Source organism: Callionymus lyra, chromosome 5 (assembly GCF_982586985.1).
Source record: "Callionymus lyra chromosome 5, fCalLyr1.hap1.1, whole genome shotgun sequence".
Classification (NCBI taxonomy): Eukaryota; Metazoa; Chordata; class Actinopteri; order Syngnathiformes; family Callionymidae; genus Callionymus; species Callionymus lyra.
Window position 1 is genome coordinate 11270398 of NC_141822.1, and position 22371 is coordinate 11292768.

A 22371-nucleotide genomic window follows, 5' to 3' on the forward strand; every position below is an offset into this window, starting at 1 on the left:
TCTCCGGGAACATCTTGCTTATCTACAGAGGAAGTGGGAGGAGCTTCGACTCTGAGGGGGTGAGAAAACTTCAAGGCTCCTTAAAACCACCTTCATAGACTTTACCTCCTGTGTCACTTGTGTATGTGTGAATCTGTAAACACACACATGTGTGTGTATGACATGAGTGTGTGAGTGTGCGACACGTGTTTTGTGAGAGATTTTATTAAACTGTAAAACTTTATGAAAACAGTGATATATCGTCATGGAGACAGATGCTTGTCTTGATCACTTGATTAATCATTCTGCCTCGTCTGCTTCTGAGAAGTCAATCAGCCGCCCAGACAGGAAGTCAGACTCTGAACAGGAAGTGCAGCGTCTCCAGACTGAGGTTGGAGGGTGTGTAGGGGCGCACATGTCGTACCTGTAGGAATCATTGCTGGTCACTAGTCTTCATCACTGATCACTAGTAATTATCACTGGGCACTAGTATTTATGACTGGTCACAAGTCTTCATCAATGGTCGCTAGTAGAGATAGACCGATGTGTTTTTTCAGGGCCGATACCGATTACTAGTAGTCAAGGAGGCCGATAACCGATATTGAGCGCCGATATTTGCAGTAAAAGTGAATCTATTGGCATCAATTTTTTGAGTAATACAAACACTTGAATGTGTTTAAATGGCTTAAAGCTAGGGCTGAGCGATTCTGGTCAAAATGCAATGCAAAAACGTGCTAAAAGTGAGGGGAAAAATATATTTATTAGTGACTTTTACTGCACACGCTGTACAAATATAAAGGACTTACATGTTTGCAGAGTTGCTCTTGTTACTCTGTCATATAAAAGTGTCGTACACATCAATATATTTTCATTTATACTATTAGAATTATGTGATTGTTAAAGGTAACAAACTTTGACACCCCTGCGCCTCAATTCTATTTACGAACCAATTTCAGGATTTAAACGTGTTACACAACTTTTCGCCTTCATTTCTCTTCACACCATCAACTTCTCTCGTTATCTCCGCCGCCATCACTTGTTGAGGGAGGAAAGGAAGCGCTTGTTTTTATGCAGGTGACGTCACCGATCAAAATGCGGTACAATTATTTTTAATATTTTTTTTTATTTAAAAAACATATTTCTATTTAACATCATAGAGGCATGTGGCAAAGTTGCAGATCGAGTTGTGACGAGTCAGAGGCGCTGCTGCTTCAGAGCCAAAATAACCGAGTTTTAAATTGATCTCTTATCGGCCGTCGGATTATTAAAAAGGCCGATATGCCTCAAAATGCCAAATATCGGTTTATCCCTAGTGACTAGCATTTACCAATGGTCACTACTCTTTATCAATGGTTACTAGTAATTATTACCAGTCTTTATCAATGGTTACTATTCTTCATCACTTGTCTCTAGGATTAATTGCTGGTCACTAGCTTTCATCACTGGTCACTAGTAATTATCACTAGTCACTAGTCTTCATCAATGGTCACTAGCATTTACCACTGGTCACTAGGCCTTATCACTGGTCACTAATATTCATCAATGGTCACTAATATTAATCAATGGTCACTAGCATTTATCACTGGTCACTAGTAATTATCACTAGTCACTAGTCTTCATCAATGGTCACTAGCATTTACCACTGGTCACTAGGCCTTATCACTGGTCACTAATATTCATCAATGGTCACTAATATTAATCAATGGTCACTAGTAATTATCACTGGTCACTAGCATTTATCAATGGTTACTAGTCCTCATTACTTGTCTCTAGGATTCATTGCTGGTCTCTAGTTTTCATCAATGGTCACTAGCATTTATCACTGGTCACTAGTAATTATCACTAGTCACTAGTCTTCATCAATGGTCACTAGCATTTACCACTGGTCACTAGGCCTTATCACTGGTCACTAATATTCATCAATGGTCACTAATATTAATCAATGGTCACTAGTAATTATCACTGGTCACTAGCATTTATCAATGGTTACTAGTCCTCATTACTTGTCTCTAGGATTCATTGCTGGTCTCTAGTTTTCATCAACGGTCACTAATATTAATCAATGGTCAGTTGCATTTAACACCGGTCACTAGTCTTTATCAATGGTCACTAGTCTTCATCACTGGTCACTAATATTAATCAATGGCCACTAGCATTTATCACTGGTCACTAGTCTTCATCACTGGTCACTAATATTAATCAATGGTCACTAGCATTTAACACTGGTCACTAGTCTTTATCAATGGTCACTAGTATTCATTACTGGTCACTAATATTAATCAATGGTCACTAGCATTTATCACTGGTCACTAGTCTTCATCACTGGTCACTAATATTAATCAATGGTCACTAGCATTTATCACTGGTCACTAGTCTTCATCACTGGTCACTAATATTAATCAATGGTCACTAGCATTTATCACTGGTCACTAGTCTTCATCACTAGTCACTAATATTAATCAATGGTCACTAGCATTTATCACTGGTCACTAGTCGTCATCAATGGTTACTAGTCTTCATCATTTGTCTTTAGAAATCATTGCTGGTCACTAGTTTTCATCAATGGTCACTAGCATTTATCACTGGTCACTAGTCTTTATCAATGGTCACTAGTCTTCATTACTGGTCACTAATATTAATCAATGGTCACTAGCATTTATCACTGGTCACTAGTCTTCATCACTGGTCACTAATATTAATCAATGGTCACTAGCATTTATCACTGGTCACTAGTCTTCATCACTGGTCACTAATATTAATCAATGGTCACTAGCATTTATCACTGGTCACTAGTCTTCATCACTGGTCACTAATATTAATCAATGGTCACTAGCATTTATCACTGGTCACTAGTCGTCATCAATGGTTACTAGTCTTCATCATTTGTCTTTAGGAATCATTGCTGGTCACTAGTTTTCATCAATGGTCACTAGCATTTATCACTGGTCACTCGACCATTCATCGCTGTTCTCTGTTAAAGAATTCATGTTGCTTTTAGTCTTATCACAATAAACATATAAACATGACTACTGCAGCTCACAAAAAGCTTATCTGCCATGCAAGCTGTTATAACCGTGTTCACTAACTCATACTGAAAACGTTTCTAGCCGGCTGAGTCCAGCAACAAAAATAAAAAACTGTATTTAAGTGTGTCATGATCTGAGCTATGGAATAAAAAGGCAGCAAGGAGCAGAGAATATCAGTGGTTTGGGATGAGCCGTAAGAAGCGCCTCCACTCCTCGCTGGTGGTAAATCTGGATTCTGACTCTGTTGTTATTCTAACACTTGTCTCTGTTCTCATTCTGATTGTCCAGGAGAAAGTCCTTGACAGTCTCACCAGATGGTAATCCTCTCATAAGTTCGATCATCGTCATCTTCATCAGTCACACGACATGTTAAACTGCTTTGATACTTGGAGACATCAGACCAGCAGGTGAGTCTTCCACCTGGAAGACAAGGTGAGCATTAACACCTCCTCTTCATCACCTCCCTCACTGACACCTCCTCCTCTTCATCACCTTCCTCACTGACACCTCCTCCTCTTCATTACCTTCCTCACTGACACCTCCTCCTCTTCATTACCTTCCTCACTGACACCTCCTCTTCATCACCTTCCTCACTGACACCTCCTCCTCTTCATCACCTCTCTCACTGACACCTCCTCCTCTTCATCACCTACCTCACTGACACCTCCTCCTCTTCATCACCTTCCTCACTGACACCTCCTCCTCTTCATCACCTCCCTCACTGACACCTCCTCCTCTTCATCACTTCCCTCACTGACACCTCCTCCTCTTCATTACCTTCCTCACTGACACCTCCTCTTCATCACCTTCCTCACTGACACCTCCTCCTCTTCATCACCTTCCTCACTGACACCTCCTCTTCATCACCTCCCTCACTGACACCTCCTCCTCTTCATTACCTTCCTCACTGACACCTCCTCTTCATCACCTTCCTCACTGACACCTCCTCTTCATCACCTCCCTCACTGACACCTCCTCCTCTTCATCACCTTCCTCACTGACACCTCCTCGTCTTCATTACCTTCCTCACTGACACCTCCTCTTCATCACCTTCCTCACTGACACCTCCTCCTCTTCATCACCTCCCTCACTGACACCTCCTCCTCTTCATCACCTACCTCACTGACACCTCCTCCTCTTCATCACCTTCCTCACTGACACCTCCTCCTCTTCATCACCTCCCTCACTGACACCTCCTCCTCTTCATCACTTCCCTCACTGACACCTCCTCCTCTTCATCACCTTCCTCACTGACACCTGCTCTTCATCAATCTTTTTCACTGACACCTCCTCCTCTTCATCACCTCCCTCACTGACACCTCCTCCTCTTCATCACCTTCCTCACTGACACCTGCTCTTCATCAATCTTTTTCACTGACACCTCCTCCTCTTCATCACCTTCCTCACTGACACCTCCTCCTCTTCATCACCTTCCTCACTGACATCTCCTCTTCATCACCTTCCTCACTGATACCTGCTCTTCATCAATCTTTTTCACTGACACCTCCTCCTCTTCATCACCTTCCTCACTGACACCTCCTCCTCTTCATCACCTCCCTCACTGACACCTCCTCCTCTTCATCACCTCCCTCACTGACACCTTTTCATCAATCTTCCACACTGACACCTCTTCATCACCTACATCACTGACACCTCCTCCTCTTCATCACCTACGTCATTGGCACCTCCTCCTCCTTATCACCTCCCTCACTGACACCTTTTCATCAATCTTCCACACTGACACCTCTTCATCACCTACATCACTGACACCTCCTCTTCAACCCCTCCCTCACTGATGCCTCCTCTTCATCGTCTGACTGCTCTTCTCCGGGAAACATCTTATCTACAGAGGAAGTGGGAGGAGCTTCCACACTGAAGGGGTGAGAAATCTTCAAAGCTCCTCAAAACCACCTTCATAGACTTTACTTCCTGTGTCACGAGTGTGTGTGAATCTGTAAACACACACGTGTGTGTATGACATGAGTGTGTGAGTGTGCGACACGTGTTTTGTGAGAGATTTTATTAAACTGTAAAACTTTATGAAAACAGTGATATATATCATCATGGAGACCAGATGCTTGTCTTGATCACTTGATTAAACATTCTGCCTCGTCTGCTTCTGAGAAGTCAATCAGCCTCCCAGACAGGAAGTCAGACTCTGAACAGGAAGTGCAGGTTGAGCGAGGCAGGGATGTGCAGCGTCTCCAGACTGAGGTTGGAGGGTGTGTAGGGGAAAACCACCGGGAACGTTTGTTTGGTGTCCAGCAGCAGCTGAGGAGGATCGTTCCTGTCCTGCAGGCGGCTCTGTGACACACAACAATACACACATCAAGATGCTGCGCACACGCGTGTCTCACACACTTGTGAGTCTTTACCTGAATGTTCCGGATGAAGGACACCGTGACTCGCTCCTCGAACTCGTTGAGCGGCGTGTACAGGTTCAGAATCTTGACGATCTGCAGGAGAACAACACGTCACACACACACACACACATCATGACATCATCACGTGTCGTACCTGCTGGGTGGTGAGGGAGGAGCAGAGCGAGCAGATGGCCTCGGCGTCCTGGCTGCTCTTCTTCTTCACCTGCAGCAGCTGCGCCGCCTGGATGACCGGGTCCAGCACAGCTGCCGTCCTGGTCTGGTACAAGCTGTTCCCTCTGAGCCACTCCTCTAGCTGACTGGTGTTGTAGCTACACACAAACACACACAGTCATGAGTGTACCTGTGACCGTCTGTGTGCGTGTGGTTTTTGTGTCCATCTGTGTGCGTGTGTGGTTTTTGTGTCCTTCTGTGTGCGTGTGGTTTTTGTGTCCTTCTGTGTGCGTGTGGTTTTTGTGTCCTTCTGTGTGCGTGTGGTTTTTGTTTCCATTTGTGTGCGTGTGGTTTTTGTTTCCATCTGTGTGCGTATGTGTGTGTGTGTGTGTATCTATGGCTGTGTGTATGTTTGAGTGTCTGTGTGTGCATTTGTGTGTTTGTGCGTGTGTGTGTGCGCATTTGTGTGTTTGTGCATCTGTGTCTGTGTGTGCATTTGTGTGTTTGTGCGTCTATGTCTATGTTTGAGTGTCTGTGTGTGCATTTGTGTGCATTTGTGTTTTTGTGCGTCTGTGTGTGCATTTGTGTGTTTGTGCATTTGTGTGTGCATGTGTGTTTGTGCGTCTGTGTCTGTGTCTGCATTTGTGTGTTTGTGGGTCTGTGTATGTGTCTGCATTTGTGTGTTTGTGCGTCTGTGTGCATGTGGCTTTTGTGCCCATCTGTGTGCGTATGTCTGTGTGTATGTCTGCGTCTATGTCTATGTTTGAGTGTCTGCGTGTGCATTTGTGTGTTTGTGCGTCTGTGTCTGTGTGTGCGTTTGTGTGTCTGTGTGTGCATTTGTGTGTTTGTGCGTCTGTGTCTGTGTGTGCATTTGTGTGTTTGTGTGTTTGTGCGTCTGTGTCTGTGTGTGCATTTGTGTGTTTGTGCGTCTGTGTGTGCATTTGTGTGTTTGTGCGTCTGTGTCTGTGTGTGCATTTGTGTGTTTGTGCGTCTGTGTGTGCATTTGTGGGTTTGTGTGTGTCTGTGTCCGAGTGTGTGATATTGCATCCGAGTGTGCGTCTGTGTGTGTTTGTTTACCGGAGCTGCATGCCGGTGCTCCAGCTGCACACGTCCTTGCGCAGCAGCAGGTTGTTGAGCGTGTGCGCGTTGATGAGGTGCAGCAGCTGACGGACGACCTGCAGGATGATCTCGGGGTCAAGTCCGTGATCCCTCATCAGGTTGTGGAAGTGGACCAGCTGCCGGATCAACTCTTTAAGCGTGTAGCTGGTGGGGCCGCCGGCGTCAATGTCTATGCTGGACGAGCGGTTCCTGTAGCCCATGGGCTTCACGCCGGCCAGGCTGGGGATGCTCTCGCTCTCCAACATGGCCGACACTGATACAGTTGACAAGATGCAGGTGAAGACGTGTCCCCCAAAGACCCCTCTCTACCCCCCCCCCCACACTCACCGATCATGGGCTGGATGGCGGCCTCAGCAATGCGCACCAGCTGCTGGTAGATCTGGATGGACAAGTCGCTCAGAACCTGCCGGTACTCGGCCAGATCGAAGTTCTTTAGGCAGTGCTGGTTCTGTCCGGGGGTGTTCTGGGTCATGTAGGCCTGAAAACAGAGACCCGTGAGCATGTTTTAGGGGGACTACAGGAGTCGACCTCTCACCTCCTCGCCGCTGTACTGCTTCAGACAGTGCAGCAGACGGCTGGCGTTGGCGAGCCAGAACGACGTCGTCTCAAAGTCATCGTTGTTTTTCTGCACAAAAGGTTTTCGTCAGCGTCTCCGCAACAGATGGGGTGCGTCTCTGGGTCTCACCTTCAGAACCTTCTTGACGGCGTTGATGGTGGAGGTCAGCAGAGACTCCACCTTCTGGTCGTCGTTGACGTAGTCGGCGTGACGGATGCACATGAAGAGGATGTACGCCGGCAGGCAGGGAACGGTCGCGGCCACTTCCTCCGGCTGCATGTCTGTGGACACGCACACATACGTCACCCCCCTGGTCACGTGACTCCATCACATGACTTATACCTGTCACCAGAGTCTTGACCAGGTGCGCCTCGTCCTCGCGGTTGAACTCCAACATTCCTTCGAAGTCCTTCTCTTTCCTCTGGACCGTCACCTGCCGATTGAGTTCCGGTTTGGCTCTGGTCTGAGCCACTGGACACACACACAAGACACGTTAACTTAAGATCCAGGTCCACCTGATGTCCAGCTCACCCTCCAGCTCCTGGACTTTCTTCATGTAGATCCTCAGCTGCTTCTTCAGCTTCCTCTCGTTCTTCTCCAGCTTCTCCAGCTGCTCCTTGAGGTCCTGCAGGTACACGATTTAAAACAGCTAACGGCGTTGATTCTTAGCGTGACGTAAGAGGGGGCGGGGCTGACATGTAATTATTCAAAGGGGCGGGGCTAATAGGTCATCAGAGGGGGGGGTCTCACCAGGTTGTCGTTGGTCAGCCGGCTGATCTCCTGCGTCACTCCGAACTCCACCTGAGCCTGCGGCGACAGTGACGAGGTGAAGCTCAGCAGCTGCTGCTTCTTCTCCACGTCGTCACGGAGACACTCAATCTGAGACTGAAGAGCCTCCAACTCGTCGCCATGACGACGAGTCTGAGACTGTAGCTGAGACTCCAACAACCTGAGACACACAAATCGACACATGAGTACACACACTCTTGACTACCCCCACACACACACACAAACAACACACACGTGTTCACACACACACACACACACACACACACACTACACGTGTGGCTACACCCATGTGACACACATTAGACAACAGTATAGTGTATACACACACACACATAACTATACACACGTGTTGACACACACAACAAGAACACAATACTACACACAAGTGCGGCTAAATGCACACAAAGCAGTGACAGAGGGGGTTCAGGGAGGACTGAGACCTGGCGACTTGTTTAAGACCGTCGTAGGCAAGAACCAGCTCCCGGTCCTCGTCCACACCCGGGTCTGAACAGATGGACCCGTCGGACCAGTTTGGACCTCTACAGAGTCCAGCAGGGGCAGGAAGAGGACAGACAAGCAGGTTAGCAGCTTAGTACGCAAGAAAGTAGCGAGTTAGTGTGTTAGCAGGCGAGTGGAGCAGTGCAGGGCGCGAGTCATGAGGTGACAGCAGGGGGCGCTGAAGCGGGTTACCTCTTGGCCTCCGTCAGGGACTCGATGGCCTCGTCCTTGTCCTCCGGGAGTTTCTCCTGAAACACCAGAGACACGTGGATGTAAGCCAGGTACAGTTTCATTCATCTCCACATCGGGAGGTCACCGGTTCCATTCCCGACCTACCGTGTGGTCGCTGAGCTGCTGTGTCGCCGCCACGATCTGCGTCTTGAGCATCAGCACCTCCTCCTTGCGTGCGTCCAGCTCCTCGTTGGCAGACTTGAGCTGACTCAGCAGGATGGAGTAGCTCTCCTGCTGCTCTGGTGAAGCACTGCTGGCTTGATCGCTGACACTCCGCCTCAGTTCGTTCAGATCGTTCTTCAACTTGTTGTTCTCCGACTCCAGCTCCTGCGTCTGTACATGACATAAAACATGTTTGTGTGAACTGTGAAAGTGTGTGTGTACCTAGGGAGAGTACGCCCCCCCCCCCGAGAGTGTGTACCTTGAGTGTGTGTACCCTTCGAGTGTGTGTGTACGTCAAGTATTTGTTCCCTTAAGTGTGTGTGTGTGTGTGTACGTCAAGTGTGTGTGTATGTACCTCAAGTGTGTGTGTGTGTGTTGTGTACCCTAAGTGTTTTCCATTTTCTTGTATCCCATTAAGTGCATGTTTTCCTTGAGTGTGTGTACCCAGAGGGTGTGTACCCCTAGGGTGTCTGTACCCTGAGAGTGTGTGTGTACCTCACATGTGTATGAACCTTGATTGTGTGTTTTGAACTTTTTGAGTGTGAGTGTGTGTACCTTGAGTGTGTATGTTAACCTTGAGAGTGTGTACCTTGAAAGTGTGTGTACCTTGCGAGTGTGTACCTTGAAAGTGTGTGTACCTTGCAAGTGTGTACCTTGTGTGTGTGTACCTTGAAAGTGTGTGTACCTTGAAAGTGTGTGTGTATGAACCTTGATTGTGAGTGTGTGTCCCTTGAGTGTGTATGTTTACCTTGAGAGTGTGTAACTTAAGTGTGTGTACCTTGAAAGTGTGTGTACCTTGCGAGTGTGTACCTTGTGTGTGTGTACCTTGAAAGTGTGTGTGTATGAACCTTGATTGTGAGTGTGTGTCCCTTCAGTGTGTATGTTTACCTTGAGAGTGTGTAACTTGAGTGTGTGTGTACCTTAAGTGTGTTGTAGGCAATATCTGCTGCTTCCTGTTCAGAGTGTTTCAGCTCAGAGTTCTGGACACAAAAAGTTTTTTTAGGGTCATAATTTCCTACGGTCAAAAAATAATTGGAGTGGTCAGGACTTACGCGCTGTGTGAGCGCCTCCTTGTGGTCGAGGTTGCTCTGCAGGCGGCGGCGCTCTTGCTCCAGCTCCCTCACCCTCTTCTGCAGCTTCATGAACACATTGATGTCCTGTGATGCTGCCTCTATCCCCATGTCCTGCAGGGGGCGCCACAGTCACTCACAGGTGAACCACCCTGTCACTCGCCTCACTCACCTGGACCTGCTGCAGGGAGTCCTCGGTGTCGCCCACCTCGGACGTGGACACGGACGGATAGTTGGAGTCCGAATCCGGACTGCTGAGGTTGGACAAGGTTCTCCTGTGACCTGGTTGGAACTGACACACACGAGTGAGTGAACGAGTGAGTGAACGAGTGAGTGAGCGAGTGAGTGAATACCTTGTTCAGTGACATCTCTTCTTTCAAGTTGTCATATCTTTGTTCCATCCTCGAATATTCTTTCAAAAGATTTTGATAAAGTTTTCTCTCCTCATCCAGCTGAAGCTGCAGCGACGCACCGGTGTCTGTGAAACACACACGTATCACAACACAACCTAAAACACACACACACTTTCACAACTCACCATTGCTGCTCTGTGACTGATTCAGGATCTTCTGGTTGAGCTCTTCCTTCTCACTCTTGAGCAAGGCATTTTCAGCCTCCAGCTCCTCGACCCTCTAATGTCAGAATACAACCCGAGGTGAAATTTCCAGCTGACAAACCTGCTCCGAGGTCACTTCCTGCCCAGAAAATGACCTGAAACACTCACCTTGAGCAGGTCCGTTTTCTCGTTATTGTGCCGGTCCAGCATCAGGTTCTTTTGGTTCTGAGCATCCTCCAGTTCCTCCTGTAGCTTGTGGATGTCAACCTGCAGCGCCCCCAGCTGGTCAGTGCCGGTCTGACGGCTCTGAGCATCCTTCAGCTTCTTCTGCAGAATCTGCACTTCAGAGTCCAGGGTGACCTTGGCGTTCTGCAGATTCTCGTTCCGTGCCCGGAGCTCCTTGGACTGGACCACAAAGAGGAAGGTGAGCGGGTTGGTGCTGATGAAGGCTGGTCGCCGGGTCGGGCCTACCTGGTCGTCCATCTTGCGCTGCAGCTGCACAATCTTGTTCTCCATGCCCGTGTTAAGCTTCTGGAGGTGCTGGGCAGAGCGCGCCTCGATCTTCAGAGTCTTCAGCTGCCGGCGGGCCTGCAGGCGTCTGAACGAGCACTGGAAGACCACGGCGGCGGCGCGTAATCGCAGGAACCTCCTCCTCTGTAGCCAGCCGCGCACATTCCTCTGGATGATCAGGGCCTTGTGGTGCAGCACGAACTGAGCCCAAGTGAAAAGTTTGTTAGTTACATACTTACTTTAACGAGATTACTCATTCGATAGGAGTTAGCCATCACTTCAGAATTAGCCCCTCCATTAGCAGTTAGCACTCAGTTCAACAGCTACCTCCTACGTTAGCAGTTAAATGTCCATTCGCAAGTTAGCACTTTCCAATACTTAGCAGTTAGATAACTCTGAAGAGTGAGCTATAACTTTACTAAGTAGAATTGTTTAAAAAATTACCTTTTTATCTTATACTTCAGCAGTTAGCTCACTCTTTTTATCAGAGTTAGCTATCAGCAGGAATTAGCACTCAGTTATGAATTTAGCTTTTTTTCTTATACTTTAACAGTTAGCTCACTCTTTTTAGTAGTTAGGCTACACTTAGATAACTTTTGAACCAAGTACTATATTGCCTCTCACATTTACAGCCAGGACTTTGGAACAGTCATGTCATCGATGATCTTTGTAAGTTAACTCTTCCGCACTCTTGCTAGCAGTTAGCACTCAATTCAACAGCTACTTCAGAATTTAGCAGTTAAATTCCCGTTCAAAAGCGAGCTCGTTCTTTGACTATAGCAGTTTGATCAATCTTTTTAGCAGTTAGCCCTTACTTAAATGAGATAGCTCATTCGATAGCAGTTAGCCATCACTTCAGAATTAGCCCCTCCATTAGCAGTTGGCTCACTCTTTTTTCCCCAGAGTTAGCTATCACTTTAGCAATTAGCACTTAGTTGAAGATTGAGCTTTTTTCTTATACTTCAGCAGTTAGTTCACTGTTTTTAGTAGTTAGCCATCACTTAGGCAATATAGGACTTGGTTCCAAAGTTAGCTCTCACATTTGCAGCCAGGACTTTTGAACATAGTCCTCTGTCATGGCATCAACCAGCTTTGTAAGTTTTCAGCTTTGTAACTATTCCGCACTCATGCTAGCAGTTAGCACCGTACCTCCTGGTATATGCGGCGCGTGTACATGCCGCGCGTGTACGCCTGGATGGTGATGGCCGCCCGTCTAACCCTCAGGAAAGCCCGTCGGTCTCTGACCATGCGGAACTGTTTTTGACAGATGAGAGCTGCTCGAGTCAGCCGCAGGTACTCGGCGTACCTGAAGATAAACAACAGTTACAGCCATTTCCTGTGCATGCAGACCCCCCCCCCCCCCCCCCACTGGTTCTAAAGGTGTGTGAGGTGCACCTGCGGGCCAGGTAGCCGCGTCCATATCTCTGCAGCAGGACGGCGGACTTGTAGATCTTCTTGTAGCGGTTTCTCTGCAACCAGCCGCGCACCATCTTCTGGATCGCGATGCAGGCCGAGCGGAACTTGTCCGCCCGGAGCTTCTCCAGGTACGCCACCTGCCCCGCCCGGAAGAAGATCTTGGTCCGACCGAACTGGAACATGTCAGGGTTCTGAAACACACAGACACACATTTGCTTATCATGTGATGCGCTCGCGCACACACACACACACACACTCACTCACTGACTCACCTGGACCAGCTTCTCCAGCAGGTTCTTACAGACCAGCTTCTTGTCTGATGACGTCACGTCACTTTTTCTCATCAGCACTCGATACCGACTGAAGAAGTCGTGATATGTCCACCTACATACAAGTCACATGACGCGTTACAGGTCAGGTGCTGCTGGTGGGGAGGGGGGTTAGGGGGTCCTCACCTTGAGGGATAACCAGCAGCACTGATCCGGATAGTCTCTAGAACACCACAGGCCCGCAACTGCTGGACTGCCCGACTCGAGTCAAAGCTGCACACAGACAGACACACGTGACTCGAGTCCTCATTCAATTACCAAGTCAACACTGGCGTGATTGTGAGTCAGAGTGTGTGCGTGGGTTTGTTTGTGTGTTTGTGTCTCACGAGAAGGGCTCCTTCAGGTCGTTTGGTTTGATGCAGCGGACGTAGTGGGGTGTCGTGGCGTTGAGCGTCTCCATTAGGAGATGAAGAGAGCTGCGGAACTGCAGTTGAGGGGTCAGTGAGGGTCAACAGTTACGGCGGCGGCGGCGCCTGCTCACCTGCAGTCCCACGCTCTTCCTGTGCTCCTTGTTGGGGGCCTTGGGTGTGGGCTTGGCAGGTCGCACGGTCACTTTGGAGGACTTGGAAGATACTTGGTCTTTGTCCAGAAACAGATCTGCCACCAGCTTGAACTGAAATCACAGCTCTGTCAACAACAAGGTCACGTGACCTTGGGCAACCATTACTCACCTGACTGGCCTTCAGGATGTTGACCTGCTCGTCGTAAACCCTGTCCCGGTTCTTTTCCAGGAAACCGTCGCACTGATACTCCACCTGTCGCCACACCACATCAGAGAAATCACACCCATAAAAGAACAAAGTTTATTCGACGACGACAACACAGAGCAAACAATGACACAAAACAACAACAGGTGTGTGAGTGACCTTGTCAGCGAAGTGTACGATGATGAACGACGTGTTGGACATCCGGGGTTTCTGGAAGTGCACACTGCCCGAGTGCTTCTGGTAAAGTTTTTGGGCCCAGTTTTGGTCTGTCCCCTTTGGTACCTGTTTAGGATCGTGACATCATCATCATTATCATCATCACAAACATTCATGTTCACCATCATTACAATGATTCACGTTCACCATCATCATCATCATCATCATCATCATCATCACCAGAACAAGCATACATGTTAACCATCATCTTAATCATCATCATTGTCATCATCAGAAACATGTATGTTCACCATAATCATCATCACCATCACAAACATTCATGTTCACATCCTAATCATCACAAACTTATGTTCACCATCATAATCAAAAACATACATGTTCACTATCAAAATCATCACAACTGTATATGTTCACCCTCATACTCAAAAACATACATGTTCACCCTCATACTCAAAAACATACATGTTCACCCTAATATTCAAAAACATACATGTACACCATCATACTCAAAAACATACATGTTCACCATCATACTCAAAAACATAGATGTTCACTATCATAATCATCACAACTGTATATGTTCACCCTCATACTCAAAAACATACATGTTCACCCTCATACTCAAAAACATACATGTTCACCCTAATATTCAAAAACATACATGTACACCATCATACTCAAAAACATACATGTTCACCATCATACTCAAAAACATAGATGTTCACTATCATAATCATCACAACCGTAAACGTTCGCTATCATCACAACGTTTATGTTGACTATCATCACAAACATATGTTCACCATCATACTCAAAAACATACATGTTCACTATCATAACATCATCACAATAATTCATGTTCACATCATCTCAAACATGTATGTCCACCATCAACATAATCACAAACATACATGTTCACTATCATCACAAAAATATATGTTCACCATCATCACAATGATTCATGTTCACTATCATCACAAAAATATATGTTCACCATCATCACAAAAATATATGTTCACCATCATAACAAACATATATGTACACCGTCATAATCATCAAAAATGTATATATTCACTATCATAATCAAAAAGATATATGTTCACTATCATAATCATCACAAACGTATATGTTCACTATCATAATCAAAAAGATATATTTTCACTATCATAATCATCACAAACGTATATGTTCACTATCATCACAAACATTTGTTCACCATCATAATCATCACAAACTTTCATGTTCACCATCATCACAATGATTCATGTTCACATCATCTCAAACATATATGTTCACCATCATAATCATCACAAACGTATATGTTCTCCATCATAATCATCACAAACGTATATGTTCACCATCATAATCATCACAAACGTATATGTTCTCCATCATAATCATCACAAACGTATATGTTCACCATCATAATCATCACAAACGTATATGTTCACCACATAATCATCACAAACGTATATGTTTACAATCATAATCACAAACATATGTTCACCATCATAATCATCACAAACGTATATGTTCTCCATCATAATCATCACAAACGTATATGTTCACCATAATAATCATCACAAACGTATATGTTCGCCACATAATCATCACAAACGTATATGTTTACAATCATAATCACAAACATATGTTCACCATCATAATCACAAACATATATGTTCACAATCATAATCATCACAAATGTATATGTTTACAATCATAATCACAAACATATGTTCACCATCATAATCATCACAAACATATATGTTCACAATCATAATCATCACAAATGTATATGTTTACAATCATAATCACAAACATATATGTTCACCATCATAATCATAACAAACATATGTTCACCATCATCACAAACATACATTTTCACCATTAACACAAAAATATATGTTCATCATCACCACTATGATTCATGTTCACCATCATCAAAAACATACATGTTCACCATCAACATCATTACAAACATGTACAATGGGTACAGAAAGTAATCAGACCCCTTTCAATTTTTTTCCCCTCATTAATGTTCACTCAGCACATTTTGACATGGTCACATATCACATGGTCCTAAGTATTCACTTGTGACTTATATTTAACTCATGTGTTCATTTCTTCTGATCCTCCTTGAGATGGTTCTACTCCTTCATTGAGTCCAGCTGTGTTTAATAAACTGATTGGACTTGATGAGGAAACACACCTGTCTATATAAGACCTCACATGTCAGAGCACATAAGAATCATGAGGTCGAAGGAACTGCCTGAAGAGATCAGAGACAGAGTTGTGGCACATGTTGGCCTCAATTCTAAGAGGTATGTGAGGATAAAACCAGGCACTGCTCATCTCCTGCACAATTCTCTCCCAACATGAACATGGTGGATGCAGCTTCATGCTATGAGGGTGTTGTTCAGCTGCAGGGACGACTGGTTGCAATTGAAGGAAAGATGAATGCTGCCAAGTACAGAGATATCCTGGAAGAAAACCTTCTCCAGAGTGCTCAGGACCTAAGACTGGGCTGAAGGTCCCCCCTTCCAACAAGACAATGACCCTAAGCTCACACTAAAATAACTAACCCAAGCGAGCATCTCTGGAGAGACCTGAAAATGTCCATCAACGTTCACAATGCAACCTAACAGAACTGAAGAGGTTCTGCAAGGAAGAATGGCAGAGGATCCCCAAATACAGGTGTGGAAAAACTTGTTGCATCTTTCCCAACAAGACTCATGGTTGTACTAGCTCAAGGTGCTTCTACTCAATACTGAGCAAGGGGTCTGAATACTTATGACCATGTGATACAAGTTTTCCTTAAAAAATCTCACCTTGCACTCTTCGTCCAGCAGGTCTAGAACTCCCAGCCGCGCCTCAATCAGGTCAATACATGGCTGGTTGTCGTAGAAGTCGATGAGAGTCCAGGGAATCTGTTCCTTCATGTACTCGTCCTGCTCCAGCTTGAACACATGCTGACACACACAAGTACACAACGCGATAAATAAAAACATGCAGAGTTCAAAGAATCCGTCAGAGAACACGCATAATAAACTCACAGAGTTGAACTGCTGCTGGAGTTTCTCGTTGGCGTAGTTGATGCAGAACTGTTCGAAGCTGTTCACCTCAAAGGTTTCAAACCTGCACAGTCAACAGTTGATGTCATTGATTTGTTTGTTCACGAGTGTGTTTATTAGCATGTTCATGTGTGTTTACTTGAAAAGTGTGAGAGCTTAAATATGTTAAGTGGTGAACTTTGCGTGAGTGAATAATTGTGTAAGAGTTAAACTGGGTGTGTTCTTGGCACAAGGCGCATGACGCCAAACCCTCGCCTTAATCATTACCCATGTCTAAACTTCTAATCATCACAAATTACATCTTCCAGATCAGAAACCAGCTCAACACCACCTAGCAGTACTGTCAAGGAAGCCATATCGAGACTGGTTTGACTGTATCTCAGTTGAGATACAGTCACTCCTTAAAAACAAGCCTGAGGACCACAAAGCTCTCTTGGCCTGCCCTGGATCATCCACCTTTGCTAACGCAAGAACAAGCAAACAACAGTTTTTATGATGACATTAAAGCACCACACAGCACAAGCTAGTGGGCGATTGCCCCAGTCTAATGGATCCACATTCTGCAAGGACCAACATGAAATGAAAGATTTATGAGGGTCTCCTCAACCACACCAAGCCCGTCAACCGCTACATATTCGATAATCTCTACGGCTTTTCAGCAACCATGCACCTGGACACCCCACAACCTTTCTCAGGAACTGGGCAATACATTGCAGGGCTGAAGAACAAAACAAGCGCTGGCCCAGATGGAATCCCTGCAGAGGTCTACAGACAAAGAGGCTACATCTGTACTCTCCATTGCCAGAAAGGTTATAGCCAAGAGGGGCAGGCTGGATGAGAACAGTGTTTCAAGAGACGGTGCATTTTCCGGAAGTATAGATCCGCTACAGACATGGTCTTTGTCCTTAGCAAGAGTCGTAAGCAACCAAAGGCCATCGCATAGCTTTCATCGCCCTCAGCAAAGCCTTTAATGCCATCCATTGTAAGTTAGTAATATTTGTATAGCGCTTTTCTAGACCAGGGTCACAAAGTGCTTAAACAATCAAAACAATACTCACTAAAATATATACTTAAAAGATCAAGATAACACCGAGCACAACACAGGAGTCTCAGAAAATCAGGGAAAAGCCTGCACAAATAGAAATGTCTTGATGTTTCTTGAAACAGTAGACTCTATCGAGCGCAGGGGGAGAGGAACATCGTTCTAAAGCTGAGGATCAACAGCCTGAAAGGATTTCTCTCCTCTGGTCCTGAACCGTGTGCGAGGAACCATCAGTAGATTCTGATCCACAGACCTCAGAGCCCGAGCTGGGATGTAAGGCAGGTTCAGATAACCGATGTAAGGAGGAGCCTGACCATGAATAGCTCTGAACGTAAAAAAACAGAATTTTAAAGTTGACCCTGAAAGAAATTTGAAGATATTTAAGGATCGGAGAAATGTAAGTTCTTCTACCAGAGTCACCAATTTTCCCACTATCATAGATCAGCTGCATGATGGAATGCAAGCCAGAGTTCTCACAAGAGAAACCATTAGGTGAATGTTGGGCATTCGCTTAGTTCTGGTGCTCTTTAACATCTTCCTCTCCGCAAGCGTCAATCCTTTTAACCGAGCAATGGGACATGAAGACCATGTCCATGTGGAATACCAACTCGATGGAAACCCTAAATATCTGCCGGCTTCAGGCCCCACCAAGGACAAATCTTTGAACTTGAGAAAGCTGATGACTGTGCCCGAACAGTTTCATGGACCCCATACCGACAGTACATCACTAAAGAGAGGCTTTCCATATCCGCAGATCACAGGTCCCAGTCTGTCCTGGGAGGATTGAATCCACCATACAAATATCCTAAACTACACCAGGTCTATTGGCATTGAAGCTACTTTGGCCAAAAAATATTGTTGGTAAGGTCATACCATCCGCATGCTGAACACTGCCTCAACCTCTACAGCCCGCTATAGCAGCAAGAACCCCCCCATTCCCTACATCCATTCATTAGATAAGTTTGTAAAGTTGTTGTGCAAGTGTGTCTTTGGGTGTACCCATAGATGTCCAACACTCCGATGAAGGAATGTTGTTTGGAGGAAGTCTTGAGCGAGACGTTGATCTGCTCCACAATCCAGTCGAACATGTGAGCGTAGATATGTTTGGCGAGGGCATCACGAGCGTTGACGGCTTGTCTGCTGCTCATGGTCTTCACGTAGGTTTCCGACGCCGTTACAAGCTTCCTGTGGCAGAGCCAGTGCTCCATCTGCTTCAGCTCCACACCCAGCAGCCGGCAGAAGTGCTGCAGGTGAGCATCGTCCATCTGTAACACACACACATGGTGATGAGCTCAGGGCTGGGTCACATGACTCATGACTCCTGCCTACCGAAATGTGACATGACTCGCCGTCACGCTCTGCCACGATTTCCACATTTCCAAGATGAAGGATCGAGGCCAAGATTTTAAATATGTTCTTTTGACTGCTTTCCTTGATCCCTGGACACACACATGGGCACACTCACATACACACCTTTACACATGATTAACACTAAAGTGCAGATGGACTTGCACACACAAACATAAACACACACACAAACACTCAAGCAGGTGTGATGAATGAACAGGAAGTGGTCATTACCGAGCAATGTGAAGGCGGTTTGTGTTTTGACAAGGTCGTCAGCGTCGCTCACACCATCGATGAAGATGTTCTCGCCCATGCTGGTGTAGACGAAGTCATCTGCACTGCCTGCACACCAAAGGAGGTTCAAGAACCCAGAACTAGACCAGCACTGACAGGCTCTTAGCTCAGCTCACCCAGCGCCAGGTCGCTAAACTCCGGAAAAGAAGACGAAGCACACAGCTGGTAGAAGATGTGGTAGTTTCTCTCGTCTTCTGCCTGGAACACAACCTTAGTCACTTGACAGCTCTCAGGTTCAAATGACATGCAGTCCCTCACCTGGAACACCACACGGGACTTCTCCAGCAAGTACGTCCGCATGTTAGCGCCGATGATGTTATAGCGGCGACTGAATCCGATCTCGATGTATTTTCCGAAGCGGCTGCTGTTGTCATTACGTGTGGTTTTGGCATTTCCGATGGCCTGGGAGGGGAGACATGAGTATCTTTACCCTTAAAGTCGTCTCCTTGCTAGTCACCTGACTTACCTGCTCATAGTTCAGTCACTTACAGGAGCAGGCAACGGCTAATAGCTAACCATATTTCTGTCAAACCTCTAGTCCCAAATTCAAGTCTTAAATGTTGTCATGTTTGGTTTAACATCAAGTAGGCTTATTCCACCTCCAGCTGACACGAATGCTAGCAAAGGTAGTGGACTCACCTCCATGATCGGACTGGACGCCAGAACCTTCTCCTCCACGTTGGTGTCGTTTGCCGAGCCGCCCACGGTGGCAAAGAACCTCATGGCGTACTTGGCAGAAACCGTCTTTCCTGCTCCGGACTCGCCGCTGACGATAATGGACTGGTTCCTCTCGTCCCTGGAGAACACGTTATATGGTCAGTGACGCCACCTCTTCCTCTCCCTGTTCCCTCGCTCTACTGCGCTCTCTGACCTTGCCATCTGTTTGAAAGCTTCCTCTGCGACGGCAAAGATGTGCGGGTCCATGTCACCCATGTTCTGGCCGCTGTAGGCGTTGATGACCTCTTCGCCATAGATGTGCAGCTGCTCGTACGGGTTGATGGCCACCAGGACGATCCCTGCAAGGACTCAGATTTAGCATGATGGCCCCCCTGTTAGCGTCAGTAAAAGCTAGCCGGCACTGACCACAGTAGGTGTAGATGTGGTTGGACTCCAGGAATCGGACTCGCAGATTGTGCAGCACGGCGGGCTCATGGAGGTAGCTGAGCGCCGTCAGATCGTTTTCGCCCACCAGGATGTCGGGGTTACGCAGGAACGGGAGCTCGTGGTTCTTTGCGCCCACAGGGAACTCCATCGGCTGGAAGAAAGGAGTCATGAGTTGTGGGTCTGACTCAGAAAGCCAATGGCTGGGACAGGATGTAGTTACCGTCTCATCCTCCAGCTTCAGGTGCATCACCGCCTCGCCCTCTTTGTAGTCCCGCGTTATCTCTGCTCCCCGCCATACCTCGTCTGGGTCCGGGATCCAGACCCGCGTCAGCTATTAGACACAACGCTGTTAGTTGCGATCTAGTAGACTAGACATGCTTCATGACAGACAAAGATGTGCAATTTTTGTGGAGAAACTTCTGCATCAGCGACTTCCCGTGGACCGAGTGTTGAACCGTCCAAACATTTTGGTTCTTTGTTAAGCAGCCAACATTATGTCATCGTTAATGAGAGTTCATCCCACCAGCCATGGAAAGGTGGAGCGGAGGAGAAGGAAGAGAAATGGGCAGAAGGAGGATAAAAACTAAAAAGAAGGGAAGAGGAGAGAAGAGTATAAAATTAGAAAGGAGAGGGGATGAGAGATGGGCAGGAGAAAATAGGAGAAGACAGAAGAGAAGGAAATAAGAGTGAAATAAAAATAACCCAGGATGAGAGGAGCAAAGGAGAGGAAGGGAGAGGAGAAATGGGCAGGATAGAGGAGAGATGGAAAGAAGAGGAGAGAAAGAGCTGGATAGAGAAAAGTAGGGGAGAGGAAATAAGTAAGGGAGATGAGAAATAAAGAAGAGGAGAGAGGGAAATAAATTAAGAGAAGGGGAGAGGAGGACTGGGCAGAGAGGATAGAGAGAAGATGAGAGAAAGAGAGAAGAGGAGCGATGGAAAGGAGGAGAGAAAAGGGGCGGGGATGGAGAGAAGTAGGGGAGAAGAGAGAGGATGAATGGCCAGGAAGAGGAGAAAAGATGAGATGGGCAGAGGGAGAGAAGGAGAGTAGATGTGAGAAGTAGAGGAGAGAAGAGAGTAGAGGAGAAGTATTGAAGGAGAGAAGAGAAGTATTGACGAGGAGAGAAGGAGAGAAGATGAGAAGTATTGAAGAGGGCGCCTGAGCCTGCACTAGTGTCAGTGATGCTAGCGTCTGGTGGGAGGAGCTGAAAGAACAACAGAGTTTGTTCTCACGCTGGGACACAAACAGTCCTATGACGTAATCGAGGTAGCGCCCGGTGTCGAAGTGAACGATCCAGCGGGTTCAACCGCATCACCGGCTCGGAGGAACTACCTTGTGTATCACTCCGCCGACACTTTGGACCGAACTGAGGTCCAATCGTCCTGACCTTGTTGAACACACTGTAAACCTCACCACGCGTCGAGACCGGCTTCGAGTCGGAACCACAACCCATGAGGACTTGGTTCCAAACCACAATAAAGTTCGCAAACTGCCAGAAACCGGGTCAAAGTCCAGTGATGTTCTGAATGGAGTGTGCTCTGCGCTTCCGGGCAGTCGCGACTCCAGTTCCCAGGTAAATTCTCAGGTGAGCCCGGTACGCGATCCGGTCCAGCGGCACGACTCCCTCGAACTAGACCCCCGGACTGAACTTGATGTCACTCACCTTCGTGTACAGTTCGTTGACAGACATGGTTCCGTTCGGCCGGTCGGGAGGTAAACACCCGAATCAGGGATTGCTCGTCATCTTGCCAGAGAACCCGGAAGAGTGCCGTGGTGACGTCACATGCGTCTGCAGGTGCAGCACAGGTGTCCAACTTCCTGGCTGTGTGTGTGTGCGTCCTCTGATTGACAGTCAC

At 46.7% G+C, this 22371-nt stretch overlaps 1 protein-coding gene across 2 annotated transcripts; it reads right to left on the minus strand.

Annotated features, from left to right (window-relative positions):
- Positions 1-5010: 5010 nt before the first annotated feature.
- Positions 5011-22339, minus strand: myo5b (myosin VB). 2 transcript variants are annotated; one of them, XM_087790814.1, is made up of 40 exons: positions 22179-22339; positions 20738-20848; positions 20497-20668; positions 20285-20429; positions 20053-20209; positions 19672-19815; positions 19530-19611; positions 19354-19461; positions 19102-19211; positions 18772-19037; positions 16713-16794; positions 16488-16628; positions 13642-13764; positions 13447-13530; positions 13257-13388; positions 13102-13199; positions 12902-12988; positions 12719-12830; positions 12426-12637; positions 12180-12336; positions 10992-11231; positions 10689-10925; positions 10503-10596; positions 10318-10442; positions 10137-10256; positions 9947-10078; positions 9815-9874; positions 8838-9065; positions 8694-8749; positions 8444-8542; positions 7965-8163; positions 7746-7839; positions 7557-7685; positions 7344-7495; positions 7194-7283; positions 6986-7136; positions 6617-6911; positions 5523-5697; positions 5381-5461; positions 5011-5309 (listed from the first exon to the last, which is right to left on the minus strand). In XM_087790814.1, the coding sequence occupies exons 1-40, from the start codon at positions 22203-22205 to the stop codon at positions 5157-5159; spliced, it is 5460 nt and encodes a 1819-aa protein (XP_087646940.1). In that variant the 5' UTR covers positions 22206-22339; the 3' UTR covers positions 5011-5156. The 2 variants fall into 2 exon arrangements, with proteins under 2 accessions (XP_087646940.1, XP_087646941.1); XM_087790815.1 differs by lacking the exon at positions 8444-8542 and having other exon boundaries at positions 22179-22338.
- Positions 22340-22371: the final 32 nt, after the last annotated feature.